Source organism: Pygocentrus nattereri, chromosome 22 (genome assembly GCF_015220715.1).
Source record: "Pygocentrus nattereri isolate fPygNat1 chromosome 22, fPygNat1.pri, whole genome shotgun sequence".
Taxonomy (NCBI): Eukaryota; Metazoa; Chordata; class Actinopteri; order Characiformes; family Serrasalmidae; genus Pygocentrus; species Pygocentrus nattereri.
This window is the reverse complement of record NC_051232.1, coordinates 13,264,009-13,286,534: the sequence shown is the minus strand read 5'-3', so window position 1 is coordinate 13,286,534 and position 22,526 is coordinate 13,264,009. Positions and strand designations below refer to the sequence as shown.

The following is a 22,526-nucleotide window of genomic DNA, read 5'->3' as shown; positions in this document are numbered from 1 at the left end:
ATGAACTTTATGCAACTACTGAGGGGTTGAGTATTGAAGTGAAATTTGATCATTAAGGGAAAATGTAAGGGTAGATGACAATTCCACCTTAGGAAACTCTTAATCACATTTTTATTTGCACTTAGGAAATACTTAAGGTGTTTTAACCATGTCAGAATGGGACAAAAATGCTTTCTCAGCATATCTAGGAACAAAATCAGCCTGTGTGCAGACAACTGATGAGCATCCAGCACATATTCACATCATTTTGGAATTACAGATTTACAGGCAACAATACAGGAGTAAAAAAAAAACACTTTGTCTTTGTGTTTTGTTACAAGACCCCATTATAGCCACCAGCTAATTATTCAGAAATGCCTAGTTAACTAGCTAACTGGCTACAAGTGTAGAATCTGAAACAATACAGCTCCACTGAGAAGCTGCTACAAGGCCAGAAGGATTTTCAGCTTCAAGCCTGTGTTCCGAATCGTCTTTCACTGGACTACACGTGTGTGTTAGTGCAAGGCGATTTCCAGCATAGTTAGAACTGGCCTTTTAGAGGTTTTGGGTTATTACACACTAGACAAAGCATGAGCAGAGCAGAGATGCTCCTGTCTGTGTGGTAGGTGTATATGGCGCGAGCAGAGATGGAGTTGTACGGTTTGAATTAAAGGGAGCAAATCAGAGCTGCCTTTGCCGTGCAATACACTGGAGTCCAATCCCACATGATGAACAGCATCAGAAAAAAAGGGAAAATTTTTTTGGGAAAATGTTTAGAAGGTAACTGAAATATTTAAAATACAGTAAGAAATGATGAACAGCCATAAGAAGTGAGTGAAGTAATATTTAGCTTTGCATATTTATTGTGTGTAGATCAAATACATCACAATTAACATGTTTATCTGGGTTTTAAAGAATCTACATTCCTAAACATTAAAGTTTATGAACATATTTTGTTAATGGATGTTATAAAAATACATGCAAATATTCATAAGAGTTAAGTTCAATGGTAGAGCTCAAAACGATTGCGGTCTCACATTTAGCCCACTACAGTTTAAAAAAAAAAGTTCTTACTTCTTAGTCCCACAAATTCGTCTTGACCCACACTCAAGAAACTTAAATGGGTCATGGGCTTAGAGTGAACCAGAGCCATGTTTTAACAGCTTTAGTTTATCTCATGGGCAAACAGACCTGAGCAGCTGTGCTTCAGTTTGATGGTAAACAGTTTCATATAAAATCTTTGTGAAATCCAAATGTCGCTCAAGTTCATTAGCTTTTTGCTGGCACATGTTTAAACTGTCCTCAGATCATTCCACTGATCTTGTGACATTATGTTAATTTGTTTAAATGTCATTATACCTCAACAAGTAGCCTAGAATGTCATTATTTATCCTGTCGAAGCTGAAGTAATTTAAAACTTTTAAAACATTCTCTTGTAGAATATGTAGTGAACTTTGTAGCTGTCATGACTGCAAAATCTAAATCAAGCATTTTTCATATTGTAGTCTTTTTCCATATTAAGGGCCTTTTACTGAATTTGACAGCTTTGCGAGATGTTTGTGTTTTACAAACAAGAACATTTGCACCGAGCTAGCTATCGGCATTTGTAGTTTATCATAAACATGGCTATGTTTATAAAAATGCATTACATGTTATAACCAGGCTTATTATGCATTATGACTTGTTAACATAATGCTTTATAAGTACTGTTCATAACAAATTAAAACAGCTCATAAGTTATTTGTCCGCTCTAAGTAAAGTGAAGCGTACTGAACTAAAGCCTCCTCCATTATTATGAGTGAGGCGTAAAGCTGAAATATTTACTGAAGAATTTACTGAAACATTAAAACATACACAATAAAGCACATTACAGGCTTCAAATGTCAGAGTTTAAACTAGTGCTGCCCTCAGTGTTTTACACACAGTGGGAAAGTCAATGTACATCACATTAGCTTGGAACTAACTTAACCCAGCATATCTAATGGAATGCTAGCAGAAATGAGCATTACTGTACTGTAGTGTTAGAGTAAAGGTTTCCAGCGCTTGATGTTAGAACCAATGAGGGAACAAATTACAATGGCAGCACTCTCTCGCCTCTCCCTCTCCAGGCCTTCACTCCACAGTAAGTTCACGCTCAGTGATGTCAGAGGAGGGGCTGAGGAGTTCTTCGTTTGCTGTGATGTACTGTAATGTTTAAAGTGAGAGCACTGCTTAAGACAAGAACACTGTAGCAGTAATTTTGTTTGGATTTTCTGAATATTCAGGACTGAAGCCCCAAAGGTGCAACCCTAACAGCACCAGAGGTGGGAAATAAAATACTGGAACTCTAATGGCGTAATATTTGTCTTTACGCTCTCCAAGCTGAGGCTGACTTCTTTGGCACTGACATTATATTAACAATTCAAAACATAATAAATATAGCTATAAAGTGTAATTCAGTGTAATTTTGTTTTTATAAATATTTAGAACCATGTTTATAATGCCCTATGAATGCGTTATAAAATGTGTTTATAGATGCTTACAAATGTGACATTTTATAGAAAGTGTTACCATAAGTTCATGTAGTAACTTCAACTTTCAATCAAAGTCATTTTTGGAGTGAATATAGTTCCGTTTCTTGTTATTACCAAGTAATTTTTTAGGTTGAACTGATTCAAATGAGCCATTTTTTACAGTATGGTTAGTTGTTAGGTAGGAAGGCTGATATTTAATTGGATAGCACAGAATGGCAGTAAAGTGTTGATGAACCACTTCACAAATCATCTGTATAAGCTACATTGTACTGTATATTAGATTTTATAAATTCTTGAAACAGACGATTCAAGCAGGTAGAAGTACAGGAAGGGTTTCCGATGTCAGATGGGGGGCACTGTTGTTTGGAACAGTTAATTTTGTTCATTTAAAGGCTTCAGTTTGACTTTCATATCTGTCAGAAAAGAGTCAGGAGATATCTTGACCGTTTACATTTTTTCAGTAAGTAAATTTAAGTACCTTTTTTTTTTTCTAAGATAAAGATTAATTAAAGGTCTTCTGGACAGATTTGCTGCATTTTAGTCTTGAACTGGCATTGCTCTCCTTTGGACTCTTTAAAACCAGTCTTAAATCTCACCTATTCAAGTCTTGGACTTGTCTTTTAACATCTGTTTTAAAATAATTTTAAGTTTAAAGAGATACTAACTTACACTGACCTTTCAATCTGAGAATAGTGACCAATTTACATATAGTATTATTATTATTTATTATTATTATTACAGTATAATATTTGCATGTGGCTTGTATTTGCACAACTGTTGAGCTCAAACTTAATATTCCTACAGCAGTTCTTCTGTATGTTAGTCTCAGCGGACACCAGAATAACTGTTTGCTTAAAAAACAAACAAACTGTTTGCTTAAAATTGATTCTGCCATTGATTCTTGCTACAGGAGATCCGTTTCTGAACCTTCACCATTTTCAGTGCTAATGCCCTGGAAATGAGGTTAATTTTGCTAGTCATGCTAGTCATAACATTCCTTATAAAGGGTATTAAATATATGTAAACAAAACCTTTATGAATCAAATTAATTTTGCGAACAAAAGAACACAAAGAACGCAAAACAAATGAACGTGACTGCAGCTGATATGGCAAAGTGAATTTTCACCAAGTAGAACAGCGAACATAAGCATGATCAAATTCAATTTTATTTACAAAATATCTGTTTATTTTTGAGTTCCAAACACTAAACTACTTTATTTTTGGAAGCTTAGTAACACCATGTTAAAACTAACCTTTGGGGGCTACAGACGTGTTGGGGCTGTCTATAGCCTGACCAGCTCTCACTCCGTTATATTCTTTAAAGCAATGCTCCAAAAACAGATGCTAAAATGGTGATTAAATATTATAAATATACTTTTATCCATTCAGCTAGCATAAATTTGATACTGTACTTCAACTAATACTAATAAATCAGTCATTTTAAATCAGTAATTACAAATCAATGATACAACAAATACTTTTGTAACAACTTTGCACCGACAGTACCCAACTGACAGTGGGTGCATTTACATGCAATCCAATAACTGCAGAATGAGATTTTGACACTAATTCAATCAACGCGTTTATATGCACTTGAGTAATCACATAATGGGAAACTTCAAGTCTAAATGAGTCAGACAATAATAGGATTTCTGCTTTGCAACGAGGCAATAAACTCACAGAAGAAAACGTGATGTAAACATAGTGTAAACTACAACTTAAAGCAAAAGAACACAGTTAGAAATTCACACTTCGAAAATTTACACACTAAGAAATTTTCAGGTAAAGTCTTTTTAAAAAACCTTCACACCACTTTACCTGAAAATATGAACATGCATCGTTTACAAGATGAAAATATTTTTAATCTCATTTCGTCGAGAATGTAGTTGTTTTGTGTCGCTCCAAAAGTATTTGGCTGTCATCTTGTGGCAACGCTGCTTGCTTATTTTCCAGTACAGCTGTCTGTTCTCGCACATGTGCAGACTGAGAAATCAGAGTAAGAGTTTAAATGCACTGAGAAATCTGACTACAATCCAGCTTTCCTTATTGAATTTCTTAATCAGATTTCTAGACTAGAGCATGGTGTTTACCATGAATAATGACCATTTGAGTAATCAGATAGCTGCAGAAACGTGATCACCGTTGGATTATTGCGTGCATGCAAACTCGCTCATTGTCAAAAAAGATGTGGCGCAAAAACTTTGGCCTGGAAGATCCGTTTCATCCTTTCCACTTTGCTGCTTCTGGTTTATCGGCTGTTGTGAGCTTAAGGAAGTTGAAGTACAGTGTAAATGTATGACCCCCTTTTCAGCCTTCGTTCCTGTGTGTAGGCTCCGGTGTTTTTTGAGGGAACCACTGTGTGAAAAACTCTTCCCACATTCTGAGCACTTATACGGTTTGTCCCCTGTGTGAGTACGCTGGTGTCTCTGGAGACTGCTCTTCACTGTAAAACCCATTCCACACACTAAACAGTAATGTGGCTTCTCTCCTGTGTGAACACGCTGGTGTCTTTGTAGAACACTCTTGCGATTAAAGTTCTTTCCACACTCGGAACATTGAAACGGTTTTTCTCCCGTGTGAATGCGCACATGTTCCTGGAGACTGCTCTGCACCGTAAAACTCATTCCACACTTTGTACAGGAATATGGTTTCTCTCCTGTGTGAATATGCTGGTGCCTTTGCAGAACGGAATTCCGACTGAAACTCTTTCCACACTCGGAACACTGAAACAGCTTCGCTTCTGTGTGAACGTGCTTGTGTTCGCGGAGGTGGCTCATTTGGTTAAATTTCATTCCACACTGTGAACAATAATACGGTTTCTCTCCTGTGTGAATGCGCTGGTGTCTTTGGAGACTGCTCTGTGCAGTAAACGTCTTCCCACAGTCTGAACAGTTATATGGTTTTGCTCCTGTGTGAACACGCTGGTGTCTCTGGAAATTGCTTTGTACATTAAAACGCTTCCCGCACTCTGAGCACTGATACGGTTTATCTCCTGTGTGAATGCGTCGGTGCACTTGGAGATTACTCATGCGATTAAAACTCTCCCCACACTCTACGCACATAAATCCTTCTCCTGTGTGAACGCACTGGTGTGCTTGGAGATCGCACTGCTGAGCAAAGCTCTTTCCGCACTCAGAGCAGTGGTGACTTCTCGGTTTTTCTGTACTTTTCTGCATTTTTCTGCGAGATGTTTTCTTGCTGAGAGTATCAGATGATGCCTGCTCAGTACCAGAGCTTCCGGATGCCATCTGCTCACATGAAGTCTCCCCAGATTCCGGATACATTCTTCTAGCATCTGCTGGTAAAAGTGAAAAAAAAAAAAAAGTAAAATTTAATGTCAAATGCAACAAAACTTAGATGAATACCAGTTGGTCAGGGATTAAAGTACTGCAGTGGAAATAGCTACTGGCAGTTTTACAAAGATGACCTCCAGCTGTACCCTTTTTAACTTAAAAATGATTAGTCACAATTTTAATGGGTATTTCACAGATCTGCATGCAATGTCTCTCATTAAGAAACCTGCATTTTATCACTTAATCACTAGTTGACTTAAACAGTGATGGGCTAAGCCATGTATTTCTTTATACTATGGATTTTTAAAAATATATATATCACACCACTTTGCCTGGAAATATTAGCATACACCTAGAAAATGTGAAAAATTTAAATCTCACATTTCATTAAGAATGTATTTAGTTTCAGCGTCACTCCAAAACTGTTTTGCTGCCATCTTGTGGCAACGTTGCTTGCTTATTTTCCGGTACAGCAGTCTGTTTTTGCACATGTGCAGACTGAGAAACCCGAAAGAAATCAGAGTAAGAGATTACATGCTCTCAGAAACCTGATTACTGACTTAAAATCCAGCTCTCTTTATCAGATTTCTTAATCTGATTTCTAGTTCAGAGTATGGTGTTTACCCTGAATAATGACCCTTTGTACAGGGAGATTCATTCGAAAGACGCCTCAAATATTCTGTTGGAACTCGCATTAGGATGAAGCAAATCCGCTGCAAACTTAGACGCTTGTTCAAAGCTCCATGTACCGAGGAGCACATTGCACGTTGTTTTGTTTCGAATGCTTCATCCTATCAGTTATTACAGAATGTTCGGGGCCTCTTTTGAATTAATCTCCCTGTATGATTCATGTATTTCTTTATGCGACAAGTTTTCATTTAGCATAAAATGTAAGCGGTATTCAGTGCAAGCCAGATAGAACTGATTTAAAACAATTAGTCTTATTAGTTGTAATAAACATCTCTTGCTTTAATTTCAAGTATGAGAAACGATGGCATCTAATCTAACTCATACACAGTAGCTAATTGTTGCAAGTTATGAAAGTTCCTCTTGCTTAATCTACATTTATTCTTTATTGCAGATGATATCTCATAACCTATATCTCGTAACCTATAAACTGAAAACAGAAGAAGCCCTAGCACGGAGCCCAGAGGAGCATCATGCTTCATCTTTGTATTTTGAGAACATTCATTATTTACAATGATACCCAGTGATGTCAAATAGGACCTCAAGCAGGATTTGTCTCCTAGAATTTACTATTCTTTTTTCAAAATAAAATAGCCTTGGTAAGGCTGATGAGCATGGATCTGTCTGTACTCAACAGGTTCTCAATAGGATTTTAGATAAACTTTCACAAAAGGTTGTTTTCAAATGATTAAATGTGAATATAATATCAAGCAAGTTATCTGAGAAATTTCAGCCAGATTTGTTAAAAGTAGTGTTGATTATTCAATGCTCTTTCTAATGGGCTTTCTAGGAAAACTACATCCTCTACAACTCATACAAAATGACCATGGATCCTAACAAAAACAACAAAAAAAAGACCTAATATCAGACCTTCACTGGATACCTGACTCTTTTAAGGCATAATGTTCTTTTACTAGTTTCTAAAGCTCTAAATGACCTAGCACCTGCATACCTCAAAGAGTGTTTGTCTTTTTATGTTCCTGTATGTGATAAAACTGTGAAACTCAATTTCACCTGTGAGAAAATCAAGGTTGGTACAGTTTCAAGAAATATTTGAAAATGTCTCTTTTAATTAGTTTAATTACAATGTAAACAAATTTAGAATTGTATCACTATACCAAAAATGTGGTAAACAATGTGTAAAAACCATCAAATGGACTGGTAGCACTTAAATGCTATTTTAAATTAACGGAAAATTACCATATCATTACCCTATCAGTGTTATGGAACAAGCTGTACTAACTGAAAAATATGCTTATTTTAGTTCTTACTAAAAAGATTATTACTAATTGTAACAAGACAGTAAAATATTACCATATCACCCCAGCCTTTAATGAGAATAAGAATAATAAGTTACATTTATACAGCACCTTTCACAAACCCAAGGTCGCTTTAATAGGGCAGCGGTTCAGACTGCTAATTACAGCAACTATAGAACCTGTAGAAATGCCTGGTTTCAGATAAACCCCAACTAGTGTGCTAAAAGTGGTTGGTAGCTCATGGGGTTGGTCAGCAAGAACGTCAGTTTTATTGTTAAATTGTTTTAACCATACTAACTGGCGATGGCACCATCTTCAGATCTGTGATCATGACAATAGCCAGGCTTTCGCAGTCAAACTCACCTATCAAATCCACCCCATCATAGTCTATTCACACTTATGCTGTCAGCTTTTAGAACAGCTTCTACCAAAAGGTCAGTTTCCTGAACAGCTTTGTTCTCACCCTCTTGAAAGCCTTCAAACACCCACCACAGTGCTTAATCTAGCAGCCAATGGCCAGCAGCCCCCACCACAGTGCTTAATCTAGCAGCCAATGGCCAGCAGCCCCCACCAAAACATTATCACTTATAATGGAGTACCAAAACATGGTACATTACTTGTAATTCCTGAATGTTACAATTAGATTTACCAGAATACGTTCACATTTGCTAAGAAGGCCATGTAAAAATCTCATTCATTGGATGTAACGTTTAATCTGTGCTGTGGAAGTTTGTTTGATAATGGCAAGTAAGGAGGCAGCATGTAGTGCTGAATTAGTGACCATGTTTTCATTTTTCAACACTCTTTTTAAACTGCTAATGTTGTGGTACACATTATTGCACTAACAAAGATATATTAATCAATAAAACCAGATGAAAACCTGCAGAGGAGCAAAAAAAGAACACAACACAGAAGCCGGAGAGCTCAGACAGAGAGAACATCTGAGGCTCAAAGCCACAGCACTACAACTACAAATGCACAGTTAGGAAGTACAGAGGCAGGAAAAATTAAATGGAGAAGTGTTTTGGTCGAGCTGGGCTATCTTTAACTTGGATGAACATAAACATGGCGTTCAATTTTCAGATACACCTGGCCTGTGCACATCGTTGATATAGCCTGCACATAAACACTGACTAGCTGCATGCTTCATTACAAAAGAGCATAATTAGACCTGTGTATTTGGATTTAGCATGGTATGTGTAACACTGAATAAAAACTATTGCACCCAGGGTTCTCTATAGTAGTCTCTATGTGTGGTACTACTAGGGTACTGTGTCAGAATGTCATCATATATTGTGCATACTTTAAATAGTGTGCTATTTTTGTCACAGTGCCCACCTCTACATGTTGGCTTGCACTGGATATGTGGATAGGTATGTATATGTGTGTGTGTGTGTGTGTGTGTGTGTATATATATATATATATATATATATATATATATATATATATATATATATATATATATATATATATATATATATATAAATGATATAGATAGATAGATAGATAGATAGATAGATAGATAGATAGATAGATAGATAGAAATACATTTTAGATGCATTGCAATCCATGCTGAAATACAGTCCAAACACTATGGAATGTATTTTAGCATGAAATAAAAACACATTTCAGAATATATTGCCATACGAACCAAATATATTCAAAAATATAATTATTTTAAAATGTATGGATGAATGTACCATGCAAAATAAATCTATGTAACTGTATTCAATATGAAATACATTTGAAAATATATAAAAATAGCCAAAACTCTGTCCAATGCCCTTTACTGTTTGAAATTTCTTCTGAAATGAATTTGTACTGTAGTCCTAATGTAAAGTATTAGCGAACGAATCTTGAACCAGGCAAAAGCCAGTGTTGTAGGCATTGATGCTCTGTGAAAATGCAGTTATTACTTACTGCATATCTACATGACTCAGGCACAGTACAATGCAAACCACAGGTCAATACCATTTAGTTACATCTGTAAACTAGGTTAAAACTAGGTTAAAACTACATACAACGCAAATAATACATTATAATACACTTCAAAAATATTTAGTAAATACATTTGGAATATATAATTTATTAGTAGTAAACTTGGTTGCCATTTGCAATATTCAGCAGAATGTTGGGCAGCAGTTCTCAGGGCTAAGAGACCTGCACTTACTATCAACACTGCTGAATAAAGTGTCCATAAAACGTCCAGTTGGAAACCACAAGGTCAAAGGGATGTGATTTAAACAGCTCTTCAGATTCACACAGATGCACTTCATACACAAATACAACATCAGTGAACATGAATCCTTTACAGTCTTGAAAGCAATATGAAAAGTCTTTGACCGGTAAATACATCAGTCCCATCAGCTTGTCTAGAGTACTTAAAACCCCTTAAACCAAGTCTTGCTCTGTGTGAACACAGAATTAAAGGAATAAAGCATGGCCTGTGCACAGAGTGCTCTGAACAACACAGCATGTTAGCACAACAACAAGCCACAGCCAACCCTTTCAAACGTGCACAGGGTACAGCGTGACAAGCCATACAGAGTTAAAGAGAAGCAGATGAACTTACAGAGAGCAGGGAGCTCAAAGGGTTCAAGACAAGTTCCAATAAGGAGAGCAAATGTGCTTGAAAGGCAACTTCTTTCTGTCTTTCTTTCTTCTTTTTCTCTTCTTCTTCTTTGATCTGAATGGTGGTTGACAGGCCTACATACAGTGCATTACCGCCACCTACTGAGTTGGAGTGTGGAGTGAGCTTTCAGGACAGCACCACTGCTCTGTGAATCCATCACAGAGAGTGGGGAAAATACATGTAAGACCATAAATCCCAGCAGAGCTCAAAAACTGAAATCTACTTGTGCATCCTACAAATCTCTGACCCACATGAAAGTAAGCCTTTCAGATATACATACGGTCCTTTTACAAATAGTCCTGGGGGGCCTGCTAATAAACATCTTTGACCCCTTGGGTGAAATCAAATGTGAAATCAAAATTGTGGTGGATCTCTCAATCTATTTGACGTTACGCTGACCGTTGGGGAAAAACTATTTCAGGAACAGTGCATTGTTTTAGCTGTTCACCCACAATCATTGAGTCTTTGGTAGAGCTGTGGCACTGATCTGCCTCAGGGTGGCGCTGTAATTGGTTCACCCAGTTGGTTCTTTATAGCCTAGAAACTCACTATGCCTGGGATAGCTCAGAAACACTTTACAATAGGCTGAAGCATATCTGTAATTCTACAACCTGCCAAATTTCCCAAGAGACTGGTGGAAACATTAAATAATTACTCATTTCTGAAACTAAAGATACAAGAGAATATGTAATATGTGGAAAGTGTGGAAAACAAACCAAACATTTTGTTGCCATTGAAGTAGCATCAGTGCTGCTATGGCAAGTGAGCAGCCAGCTGGCGACGAGGGTATAATGGAGGAAACGCTGGCCCATCTTTCTGCAGTGGGAGCTGCCTGAGACCCAGCGCTGCAGAGATAAGAACACTTTCAGCAACAAGTTTGGTAGACACTGAAGGGGTATCGCAGAACAGAGGCAGGAGATATATCAGGATGGATAAGTGATGGGTAAGTTCCGTCTGTGGTACTTGGGTATCAGCCCTCCTTATAATTCTGTAATGAGAAGTTATGAGTAACTAGCCCCCTTCCCTTTCAGTGTTTTGTATTATAGTTCTTTGAAATTCTCTGTTTTGTTTCACCCTGTTTGTCTGTTGAGGCCTAAGATACCTGTTCCAAGTACAATGTCTCAAACATAAAACAAATGCAGTACTAGGACTATAACATACACCCCCCCCCCCCCCCAATCTTTTTATTGCCTTTTGTAGAATCACAGACATATTACACTTTTCAAGTAAAACAACAAAGTGAATTTCTGCATCAACCCCTTATCCTTAAACCATAACCCACCCACCCCCTTAGAACACGTGCTTCCACTAAAGCTGCGCCTGGGGATCAGCTTTACAGAGATAAACAGAATATTTACCAGAACAAGAGTGGTCTAAAATAATACTAAATATAAATAATACATTACAATATGTACAAATATCAATAACATTAGAAAAGGAGATTAAATAGAAATAAAAAATAAATAAATAAATAAAATAGTGATGATGATGATGATGATGATGATGATGATGATGATGATGATGATGATGATGATGATGAAGAATAATAATAATAATAATAATAATAATAATAATAATAAAAAAAATAAACAAATAAGATAGAAAAGGGCAACACGCACCTCTCAATTCACATATTTAGGCATTGCTATCTTCGAGTAAAACATACTTGATACATACTCTTTTAATGTAAATGGGCGAAAACAACCCAAACAAACGTAGCAAAATGATAAGCAAAATAAATATGTATTGTATTTGACAGGAAGGCCATTTTTTTAGTGCTGAACATGAAAAACCTAAAAAAAGAAGCAATTTGTGTTTTAAGAAAGGTGTTTGATTTGATTGCATCAGAAACTAATGGGATCTGTGCAGAAGATTTTGACAGGCTTCTTAACCTTTTTTTTATATACAATCAACAGGAAAACAAGAAGGGATTCTACTGAAAAAAACAAATAACGTTCTTAAAGACTCAGGATTGATTGATGTATGGTGGTCCATGCATGGATCAGACCCATTTCTTTATGTACAACAAGGATTTGCGTAGATTGAAAGATTGTGTGACAGGCCAGAGGACTCTTTCAGGTCATGCTGAGGTTTATCTAGACAGCATAATACATTTTGGAGGCTACTAGGAGGGGCCAGAATGCCAGGACAGGGCAATGAGGGCTGAGTGGTGATGGCACTGGATGCCTTACTTAAGGGTTGCTCACACTCTGCTCGGTTTTAAATTCACGGTGCCACTTTGGGGTACTGAGGTACTTCCCAGTGTAAGTATTTAATTAAAAAAAAAAAAGTAATTCCAACTATTGAGTATTCCTTCAGTCCTTGTTGTGGGGTACTGTTTGTTCGAGAAGCTCTTAGTGAAAGAGTAAAGAGGAGTTTGTTTTTATTTGGAGAAGCTCTCAGTTGCTCAGGAGTATTCCTTGTAAACCCTTTAGTTAGCATCATCACCACTTTCTTAGGTGGTCTGTGGTACAGCACGTATGGTCCTGCAACGTAAAGGCAAGGGTTCAATCCTCCTCCGCAACTACAAACTTTCTTTGTTTATTCAGTTGCTTTTCAAGTTCTTATTTCTCTCAAGACTGTTTGGCTGTTTTCCCTAAGCATGAAGCTTTGTTTTCTCGGGTTAAACATTCCTCAAGTCCCTGTTGCTCTGCACTTGAGACTAGTGTCTGCCGGGTGGTTCATCCCTCAGCGTTCCAGATTACCTTCACAAAGGTTGTGAGTTAGACCCTCACATGGTGTACAAGTTCAATTGTGCCAGATCTAGGTGTATGTTTATAGGACAATGAGAGACGTAAGTCCTTCATATATCGTTATGGGATGCAGCTAGAGCCATGCTCTGAGATAGCATCATAGCCAGGACATGCTGAAAAAGATACAGGCCTAAAAACCGTCAGATCTACAGGAAAAATTGAGAAATCTAGAACAAATTGATAAAGAGCACTCTATTATACACCGAATTAGAAATGTCAATCAGGAAATAAGATACTAATTGAGAAAGTTACGGAAAAGCCCAAATCAAAGATATGAGGCAGGCCATGAGTGCCAAAATTGCTAGCATGGAGGCTCAGAAAACAAGCAGAAGACACCATTTCTAAGAGATCCTGCTACAAATAAGAATCTTAGTTGCCTGGAGCGTGTACAAAAAGTATTTAAAATACATTACAAATCTTGATATTCCCAGTTGGACAATAGATTAATGGACTTACAATTGTTGATGTTTTTAAAATTTTTTTAATTCTTTAGACCTCCCCACACTTGGTCAAGACATTAATGATCAACTTATCTCACCGATAACAAATAGCAGATCGACAAAGCTTTTTCAGCCATGAACAGTAGCAAGGTACCGATGGGTTCCCCCCAGAGCGGTACAAAGCTGTGAAAGAACACCTTCGGCAAAGGGACTAATAGCATTTTAAACACAGGATATAAAGTTTACGCTGTGTTCATCTAGCCAATGTGACAGATCTTCCATAATTATTGTATGTTCGGATTTGGCAACTTTGATTTTATTTACTGATCATCCTCCATTTACCCCAATGTTTTTGCTCTTTAAACATTTTAGATGTTTGTAATCTTTTGAACAGGGAGGTGTGAGTACATACACACAAATGAATCATATTAACTTAAGGTTTTAAATATTCCAAAGCTGGTTAACATCACTTTTGCGATAGTTGAAATATTTTTTAAAGATAAACTCTGCGTGTTGCTCTGGCTGAATAAATGATTTCTTTTCTGTGGTCAGTGTTCAGGTTGCCATCATTGTTAAAACAAGGCGTTTGCTCAGTCAAACAGAACTTGAGCATTTCTGGGCAACAGACTTTTTCATGAAGATAAAACCTGTGTATTTATACATGTACTGTAAATGGATGGTACTGTAAGTGCTGCAGAATGAGTGGCTGATCCAGGCCAGTGAGAGGACCAATGAGAGTGAGGCTTCATATTTCTGCACTTAAAACACTGCAGTGCCCACCAGCATCAAACTGTTGGACTTATTTTTGTCCATAACAGTTTCTCTGAGCTTTACATTGTTGTCGTGGTGATGGGTGGAGAATATTCTATGTAAGAAGAAGAGTGTTTAACCTCTGTGTTCTTCCATTTAGTCCAGACACGTTTCATGTTGCCTGCTATTGGCATTGACTACTCCGTACTGAAGTATTCCGGACTGGACTCAGCAGATGTACTGAATGGTCACTCTGCCCACCTGGTTGGTGACATGGTCAGTCAAAGTCCAGGCTACATGACTAGTTTGGGCTCTACTTTCAGAAGTTTAATGACACAAAGTAGCCAGACCCCACTGGACATAATGCGGCGTATTTCTGCTGAAGAAAAGGCCTCAGGAGTCAGAGACGCTATGGATGAGTACATGAAACGTTTTCACTTCAATATGCATTAACCACCACAGCTGCTAGAAGACACCAAACGTCTGGAGCCGCAGCTCAGTGAAAAGACCAGTCTCAGATATTCCGTGCTCCATGATAATCAAATGAGCACCTGTTGTCTGAAGCACTGGACAAATAGTGCAGCGTTCCACCTGCAGATGCTCATCCATGTGGCCCAGCTGGAGATGGGAAGAGCTCAAGACCCGGGAGAAACCTTAACCTACATGTGGGAACCATCAGTAACATGGCTGGACTTTACCAAAACTTCCTAGAGAAGCTGTGAGTGAAGTATGTGAGCTTATATAAACTGTGGTTTTCATGATACAGAACTTAAGACGGTAATTATTCAAGACTACAATCACCCTAAAAGCTATTCCTTGACATTAAACTACATGTTTAAGAATTGGAACCAGATACAATAACGAAATCAAACTTTCAACATACAGAAGTTTTTACCCGATTCAAGAATCAAATAAAACAAAAGTCAGAAGTTAGTTCTTCAGTAGAAGTACATTATTTAATTGGGTGTATATAAACTTTTGTATGGAATGTTACAGCTGGTTCTGTCAAATAAGGCTGCAGAACTGTTCAAACAATTTAACATATAGAACATAGAAATGTTAGGGGTGTAACAATTCAGAATTTGATTTGATACAATACCAAAGTGTCTTAATCTAAAACACTTTTTAAAAAGTAAAATTAGTGTATGAAATTAACATATTTAGAACATTTTCGGTTTATTAGAGCTTTATTAGGGCTGACTTAGCAGCATAAAACAACTGGAAAGTTGTTCTATAACGGATCATCATCAGTCAAATGTATGTATGTGTACATGTAAATCGCTGCTGTCGGAATGAAATCTTAATTTTTGACGTTTTTCAGTTTTTGGCATGATTTGAGAATGCCTGTTGTCCTTTACATTATGTGTAATGGGTCCAAAAAATAAAGAGCTTCTTCAATACTACGGTAGATCCTAGCTCCCACCAAAATTTTCCTACTCTTGGACATGCACAGTGACAGTGTTCCTTTGTTCTCACCACACCTAGTACATATACATATATATGAGAGAGAGATTGATTGATTCAGTTTTGTGAGATTGTCTGAATACTAAAGGAAGGGAGGGACACCCTCAAAGAAAATGACTCTCTTTTCATACTGGTGTGTCTTCAGTTGCATAACAAAACATAGATCATCATTGAGCTGCCCAGTAATACCATCGTAAATTGGGAAGTTTCAATCCCCCTCTATCGAAAATGAAGTATAAGAGAGATAGACGCTGTCTGGGACACCTACTGTTCCATATAAAATTGCTAAACAGTTGAAACTTGAAACGTGTTGCTGGTATCAATTTCAAAACAAGCATAGATTTTTCAAAAAGGAAGAATTTTAGTTAACATTTGTACTATTTTCAGTTAAATATAGGATTTACATACATTGCACATCATTGTATTCTATTTTTATTGACATTTTGCACAGTTTTCCACCTTTTTGGAAACACAGTTGTATAAAAACACAAAACATTTACATATATTTATCTGCCTGTTCTGTCTACAGTACTTAAGCTCCACCCATCCAAACTGATATTGCAATACATGTTTCAGCCCAGACGCCTTTTTGAATTAAGCACAAAACAAAGGATGGAATGGGCTCCCAACTGGTGCAACCACCTAAGCATTGGCCTCATCACCATGACCCATCTGTGGCATGACCAAATTTAAATTATTTACATGGCATCTGTAGTAGCTTTTTGCTGAGTTTATGAATAAAAAAAATCCCAAGAGCTCCATTTTACGTTGACTGGCTTAGTGAGACTGTGTTCAAACCAACCCCGGCTGCATTTCCCAAAAGCATCTTAGCACAAAATGATTCCTGAATGGTAAAGTCAGGATCACACTCAACACTCTACTAGTTACAATGATCTTCGCAAGATGCTTTTGGGGAAACTGGGTTCCTGTCATGTGGAGGCTGTACTTTTGCTAGTCCAGCTTTTTATATGCTTCAAAATGGTGCTGTATTAGACAGTCATTAAAATAATACCATATTTTATCCACCCAGCTAACATTAATATTTTATATCAAATATTATTATTAGAAATCAACCAACAACTTTAAACAATATTAAGAATATTTCTATGAGTCCAAGACACCAAAATGTCAGTCAAATTTATCCAAAACCAAACCAAGTTTGTCAGGAAATTTTCATTTCTTTAAAAAAAAAAAAAAAAAAGTTCATCTGAACTGCTTTTCAACACCCATCCTACAAAATGAATATAACTCTGAAGAGTTTGTAGACTCTGGGATTAAGGAGGTTAAAGTCCAGCATAGATGTTTGACTAGTCACCCTCGTCCAGCTTTCTTACTTGTGTGAAAGCACTGGTGTTTTTTGAGGGCACCGCTGTGTGGAAAATCTCTTCCAGCATTCCGACAGACAGGATCACCGAATAAAGCTCATTCCACACTCTGAACAGTAATAAGGTTTTCCCCTGTATGAACACGCTGGTGTTTTTGGAAATTAGATCTGTCTGCAAAATTCCTTCCACACTCTAAGCACTGATATGGTTTCTCTCCTGTGTGAACACGCTGGTGTCTTTCGAGAACACTCTTTCGATTAAAGTTTTTTCCACACTCGGAACAATGAAAAGGTTTTTCTCCGGTGTGAATGCGCTGGTGCATGTGGAAACTGCTCAACACCGTGAAACTCATTCCACACTCTGAACAACTATAAGGTTTTTCCCCTGTGTGAATACGCCAGTGTTCTTGGAGAACACTTTTCCGACTGAAGTTTTTTCCACACTCGGAACACTGAAACGGTTTGTCTCCTGTGTGAATGCGCCGATGTCTTTGGAGGCAACTCTTTCGAATAAAGATTCTTCCACACTCGGAACACTGAAATAGGTTCTCTCCTGTGTGAATACGCTGGTGTATTCGGAAACTGCTCTGCAGGGCGAAACTCATTCCACACTCGGAACAACGAAAAGGTTTTTCCCCTGTGTGAATGCGCTGGTGACCTTGGAGAACGCTCTTTCGGCAGAAGTTTTTTCCACACTCGGAACAGTGAAACGGTTTCTCTCCAGTGTGAATGCGCTGGTGTTTTTTGAGTGCGCTCTGCGCCGGAAAACTCATGCCACACTCTGGACAGTAATATGGTTTCACTCCTGTGTGAACGCGCTGGTGTACTTGGAGACAGCTCTGCTGAATGAAACTCATTCCACACTCGGAACACTGATAAGGTTTTTCCCCGGTGTGAACACGCTGGTGTGCCTGGAGATGACTCCTTTGATTAAAACTCCTTCCACACTCCGAACAATGAAACGGTTTCTCTCCAGTGTGAATACGCTGGTGTGCCTCGAGAACACTTTTTTGCCTAAAATTCATTCCACACTCTGAACAGTAATAAGGTCTCTCCCCTGTGTGAATACGCCAGTGTGCTTTAAGGACACTCTTTTGAGTAAAACCCTTTCCACACTCTGAGCAGCAATACGGCTTCTCTCCTGTGTGAATACGTTGGTGTCTTTCGAGATAACCCTTTAGACTAAAACTCATTCCACACTCCGAACAGTCATATGGTTTCTCTCCCGTGTGAGTACGCTGGTGTCTTTGGAGATTATTCTTTGCAGAAAAACTCATTCCACACTCGGAGCACTGATACGGTTTCACGCCTGTGTGAATTCTCTGGTGCACTCGGAGATTACTCTTCGCAGTAAAACTCCTTCCACATTCTGAGCATTGATATGGTTTCTCCCCTGTGTGAAGGCGCTGGTGTACTTTGAGATGGTGCTTTTGATTAAAAGTCATCCCACACTTGGAACACTGATATGATTTATCTCCGGTGTGAATGTGCTGGTGTCTTTGGAGACTATATCTGTCAATAAAACTCTTTCCACATTCAGAGCAGTGGTGAGTTCTAGCTTTGTCGGAATCTTTCTCCATTTTTATGCCAGACTTGTTAGTGTGGGATGAATCAGGTGACGTTTCCATTGGCTCGCCTTAAATCCCTCCTGATTTTGGATGTATTTCTCTAGTATTTCCTGAAAAAGATAAAAAGAAGGATCACAATGTCGAACACAACAAAAGGTTAAACACAGGTTGGCCAGGGATTAAAGTAGTCCAGTAGAAAAAGTCTGTACCAGCTGCTGCCAAGTTTTTTTTTTTTTTTAGCCTTAAACATTTTTCCAGAAATTCAGGGATCTGTACGCAAATGCCTGTAGATTTTTTTTGACATTTAGATTATACAGGGACACTAGTTCACTTATACATGGCCTAACACACTAGTGTTTTTCCTTATTAACAGAATTGGGTAATCAACACACAGCGAGGGGGGCCTGGGTTCGATTCCCCGGCCGGGTGACCAGGTCCTCTCTGTGTGGAGTTTGCATGTTCTCCCTGTGTCTGCGTGGGTTTCCAGTAATCCAACCGGACATTCAGTTTTGACAGCATCAAGCAAGAGAAAACTATCTAATCTACAATAATTCGCACAAAGTAGTTGATCACTACAGGCTGTGAAAGTTTCTTGGCTTATCTGGATTTATGCAGCATTGCAGGTGATATCCATCAATGGTGTCCTACCAAGATGATGAGGTGACAGCACACGCAGCAGCGTCTCCGGGTCTGACTATTGTGCTATTTCTGTGTTATTAGTCTCGTGTTCTTTCTGACAATTTATTGCGCTGTATACACTGTATTGTTTTACACTTTGTGTTACACCAGGGTCCTGGAGGAATGTTGTTTCCCTTCACTGTGTGCTTGTATATAGCTGAAATGGCAAAGCCTCTTTAATTTCAACTTGGTAACTTATAAAGCAGAAGAAGCTGTGGGGAACAGCATGTTTGATCCTTGTTACAGGTAAATAAGGCACCAGTTCCCAGAAAGGGCACTTGCAACCCACTCAAGGCATACAGGTAACAGAGAAACACAACCACGGGCCCCGAGAGTAACGCCGCTTCACAATAACCAGTAATTATGCATTTTATATTTTAATTCATCATTTCCACCCCAAAGCTGAAATATCACAGCAACACACTATTAGGTAGTGGGGGAGGCCTTCTTGAGACCTTGAGACTAAATATAGCCTGATTTACAGCACAGGAGCTCAGCACTACTACTCAGCATTAAGGGGCTGAACCATTCACAGCACTACCACACATTAAAGCACAGGGCACCCAGTTTAGTCCCTGATCATGATCTACACAAATATCCAATGTTACACAACCAGTATAATAACAATACTTAAGATTGAAAGATTAAAAGAAAAACAGCTATAACCACTACAGACACAACTGTCTCTGTAATATATATTAATAACACAATTAATCAAAAGAGCTTAGCTTTATATTAATGAAGCCCTTCAAAATAAACTCACAGAGCTTGTAGCTGTGCAGTAACAGCTGCAGTGTTAGCCAGCTGGACACTGGTGCCCCAAACTTTGGTCAATACGACCAAATAGTCCATTTAAACACAGTTCAATCCGTAATATATACACAGTTACTTAAACCTCGTCTTGGAAGCAGACTTTAAAACAGTATCACTGAGCTCAGACCTGCTCCACAGAACTCGCTCAGTGATGCAGTTAAATCACACTTTAACATCTGGACGTGAGCTTTTACTGTGGTTTTTAAAGGTTTTTAACTAACCGGGAAATGTTTAGCTTATTTCTGCTCTATATATGACACGGCACAGCCCATCCGAGAGAGAAGCATCTGTAAAGCACTGCAGTGTGTTTTAACCGTCAGCGGCGAGTTTAACAGACCTGTACAGCAGGTCGACGCCGAACACGGACACCGCAGCTCTGCTGAGGAAACTCCAGCCCTGCGGTTAAACCGTGCTCGCTCCAGCGGCACAGCTTTCCTCTCCAACAGCTCACAGCATCCTCCTTATCCAGCTTTGCTTGAGCGAAAAGAGAAACTCTAAAACACCATTTCTACAACGAGCTACCAGCGGACACCACACGAGACCCACCGAGACTTCAGCAACCTAACGCGAGACGACGTGCGTCCCCAGAATGGCTGAGTGAGAGGTTCTGACCTTCAAATGAAAAGTCCCCACCTAAGCTCTCCAACCATGCCAGCTAGATTAGGGGAAAAAAAGTAACGTCAGCAGCTCCGTTTCGTAAGCTCTCTATAATAAAGTAAAACATTTGATAATCGTTTGATAACTATAATTATATATAATCATTATATGTTATATATTATTATATAATTATTATAATTATAAAGGATACTGGGGTCTAAATTTGAATGGTAAGTGTGTGATAATCACGGTTTACTAGTTAGCTAACACAGGATCACTGGATCTAATGGGAAATGCCCACCATATAACAAAGAAGGAAGCAGCTCCTGATTTAACCCCTTCGGTCACCCTCAAATTTACTGACATTTTATAATTGGAGTCAATTTGACCCCAGCAGTTTAAAAAAAAAAAAAAGGGGCAGTATCTCACAAAAATGAGTACACCCTTCACATTTCTGCAAATATTTTACTTTTCATGGGACAACACTACAGAAATGAAACTTGGATATGACTTAAAGTAGTCAGTGTACACCCTGTATAGCAGTACAAATTTACTGTCCTCTGAAAATAACAGTCATTAATGTCTAAATAGCTGGCAACATAAGCGAGTACACCTCACAGTGAACATGTCCAAATTGTGCCCAATTGTGTGGTTGTCACTCCCTGGTGTTGTATGACTTGTTACAATTACAAGGTTCCCGGTGTGAAGGGGGAGCAGGGCTGTTATATTTGGTGTTTTGGGTACAATTTGTCATACTGACTACTGGATATTCAACATAGCACCTCATGACAAAGAACTCTATAAGAGGCTATAAGAAAATTGCTAACACTATGAAACTGAGCTATAGCACGTTGGCCAAAGTCATACAGCAGTTTTCAAGGACAGGTTCCGCTCCGAACAGGCCTCACCAGGGTCGACCAAAGAAGTTGAGTCCACGTGTTCAGTGTCATATCCAGAGGTTAGCTTTGAAAAAATAGACACATGAGTGCTGCCAGCATTACTACAGAAGTTGAAGAAGTGGGAGGTCAGCCTGTCAGCGCTCAGACCATACACCGCACAATGCATCAAATCGGTCTGTATGGCAGTCATCCCAGAAGGCAGCCTCTTCTGAAGCTGATGCACAAGAAAGCCTGGAAACAGTTTGCTGAGGCCAAGCAGTTCAAAGATATGGATTACTGGAACTATGTCCTGTGGTCTGACAAGACCAAGATAAATATGTTTGGCTCAGATGTTGTCCAGCATGTGTGGCAGCACCCTGGTGAGGAGTACCAAGACAACTGTCTCTTGCCTACAGTCAAGCATGGTGGTTTTAGCATCATAGTCTGGAGCTGCATGAGCGCTGCTGGCACTGAGGAACTGCTGTTCATTAAGGGAAAACATGAAGTCCAACATGTACTGTGATATTCTGAAGCAGAGCATGATCCGCATGGCAGTTTTCCAACATGATAATAACCCCAAACACACCTCCAAGATGACAACTGCCTTCCTGAGGAAGCGGAAGGTAAAGGTGATGGACAGGCCAAGTATGTCTCCAGACCCTAAACCCAATTTAGCACCTGTGGGGCATCCTCAAGTGGAAGGAGGAGGAGCGCAAGGTGTCTAACATCCACCAGCTCCGTGATGTCGTCATGGAGGAGTGAAAGAGGATTTTAGTACCAACCTGTGCAGCTCTGGTGAATTCCATGCCCAAGAGGGTTCAGGCAGTGCTAGATAATGGTAGTCACACAAAATATTGATACTTTGGGCACAATTTGGACATGTTCACTGTGAGGTGTA

At 38.7% G+C, this 22,526-nt stretch overlaps 1 protein-coding gene across 1 annotated transcript; it reads right to left on the bottom strand.

Moving 5' to 3' along the window:
- Positions 1-814: 814 nt before the first annotated feature.
- Positions 815-20,726, bottom strand: LOC108410681 (zinc finger protein 850-like). The gene is made up of 3 exons (XM_037533099.1): positions 20,491-20,726; positions 17,204-18,772; positions 815-5,562 (listed from the first exon to the last, which is right to left on the bottom strand). Exons 2-3 carry the CDS (start codon positions 18,720-18,722, stop codon positions 4,640-4,642), a joined length of 2,442 nt encoding a protein of 813 aa, XP_037388996.1. The 5' UTR covers positions 18,723-18,772; positions 20,491-20,726; the 3' UTR covers positions 815-4,639.
- Positions 20,727-22,526: the final 1,800 nt, after the last annotated feature.

What these genes read in the sequence shown, in the direction of transcription:
- LOC108410681 (XM_037533099.1), bottom strand. Translation starts at nt 18,722, where the DNA reads ATGGAAACGTCACCTGATTCATCCCACACTAACAAGTCTGGCATAAAA. An exon ending in AAACCTTATTACTGTTCAGA is followed by an intron (nt 5,563 to 17,203) that starts GTGTGGAATGAG and finishes TTCACACAGGAG; the next exon opens with AAGGATTTATGTGCGTAGAG.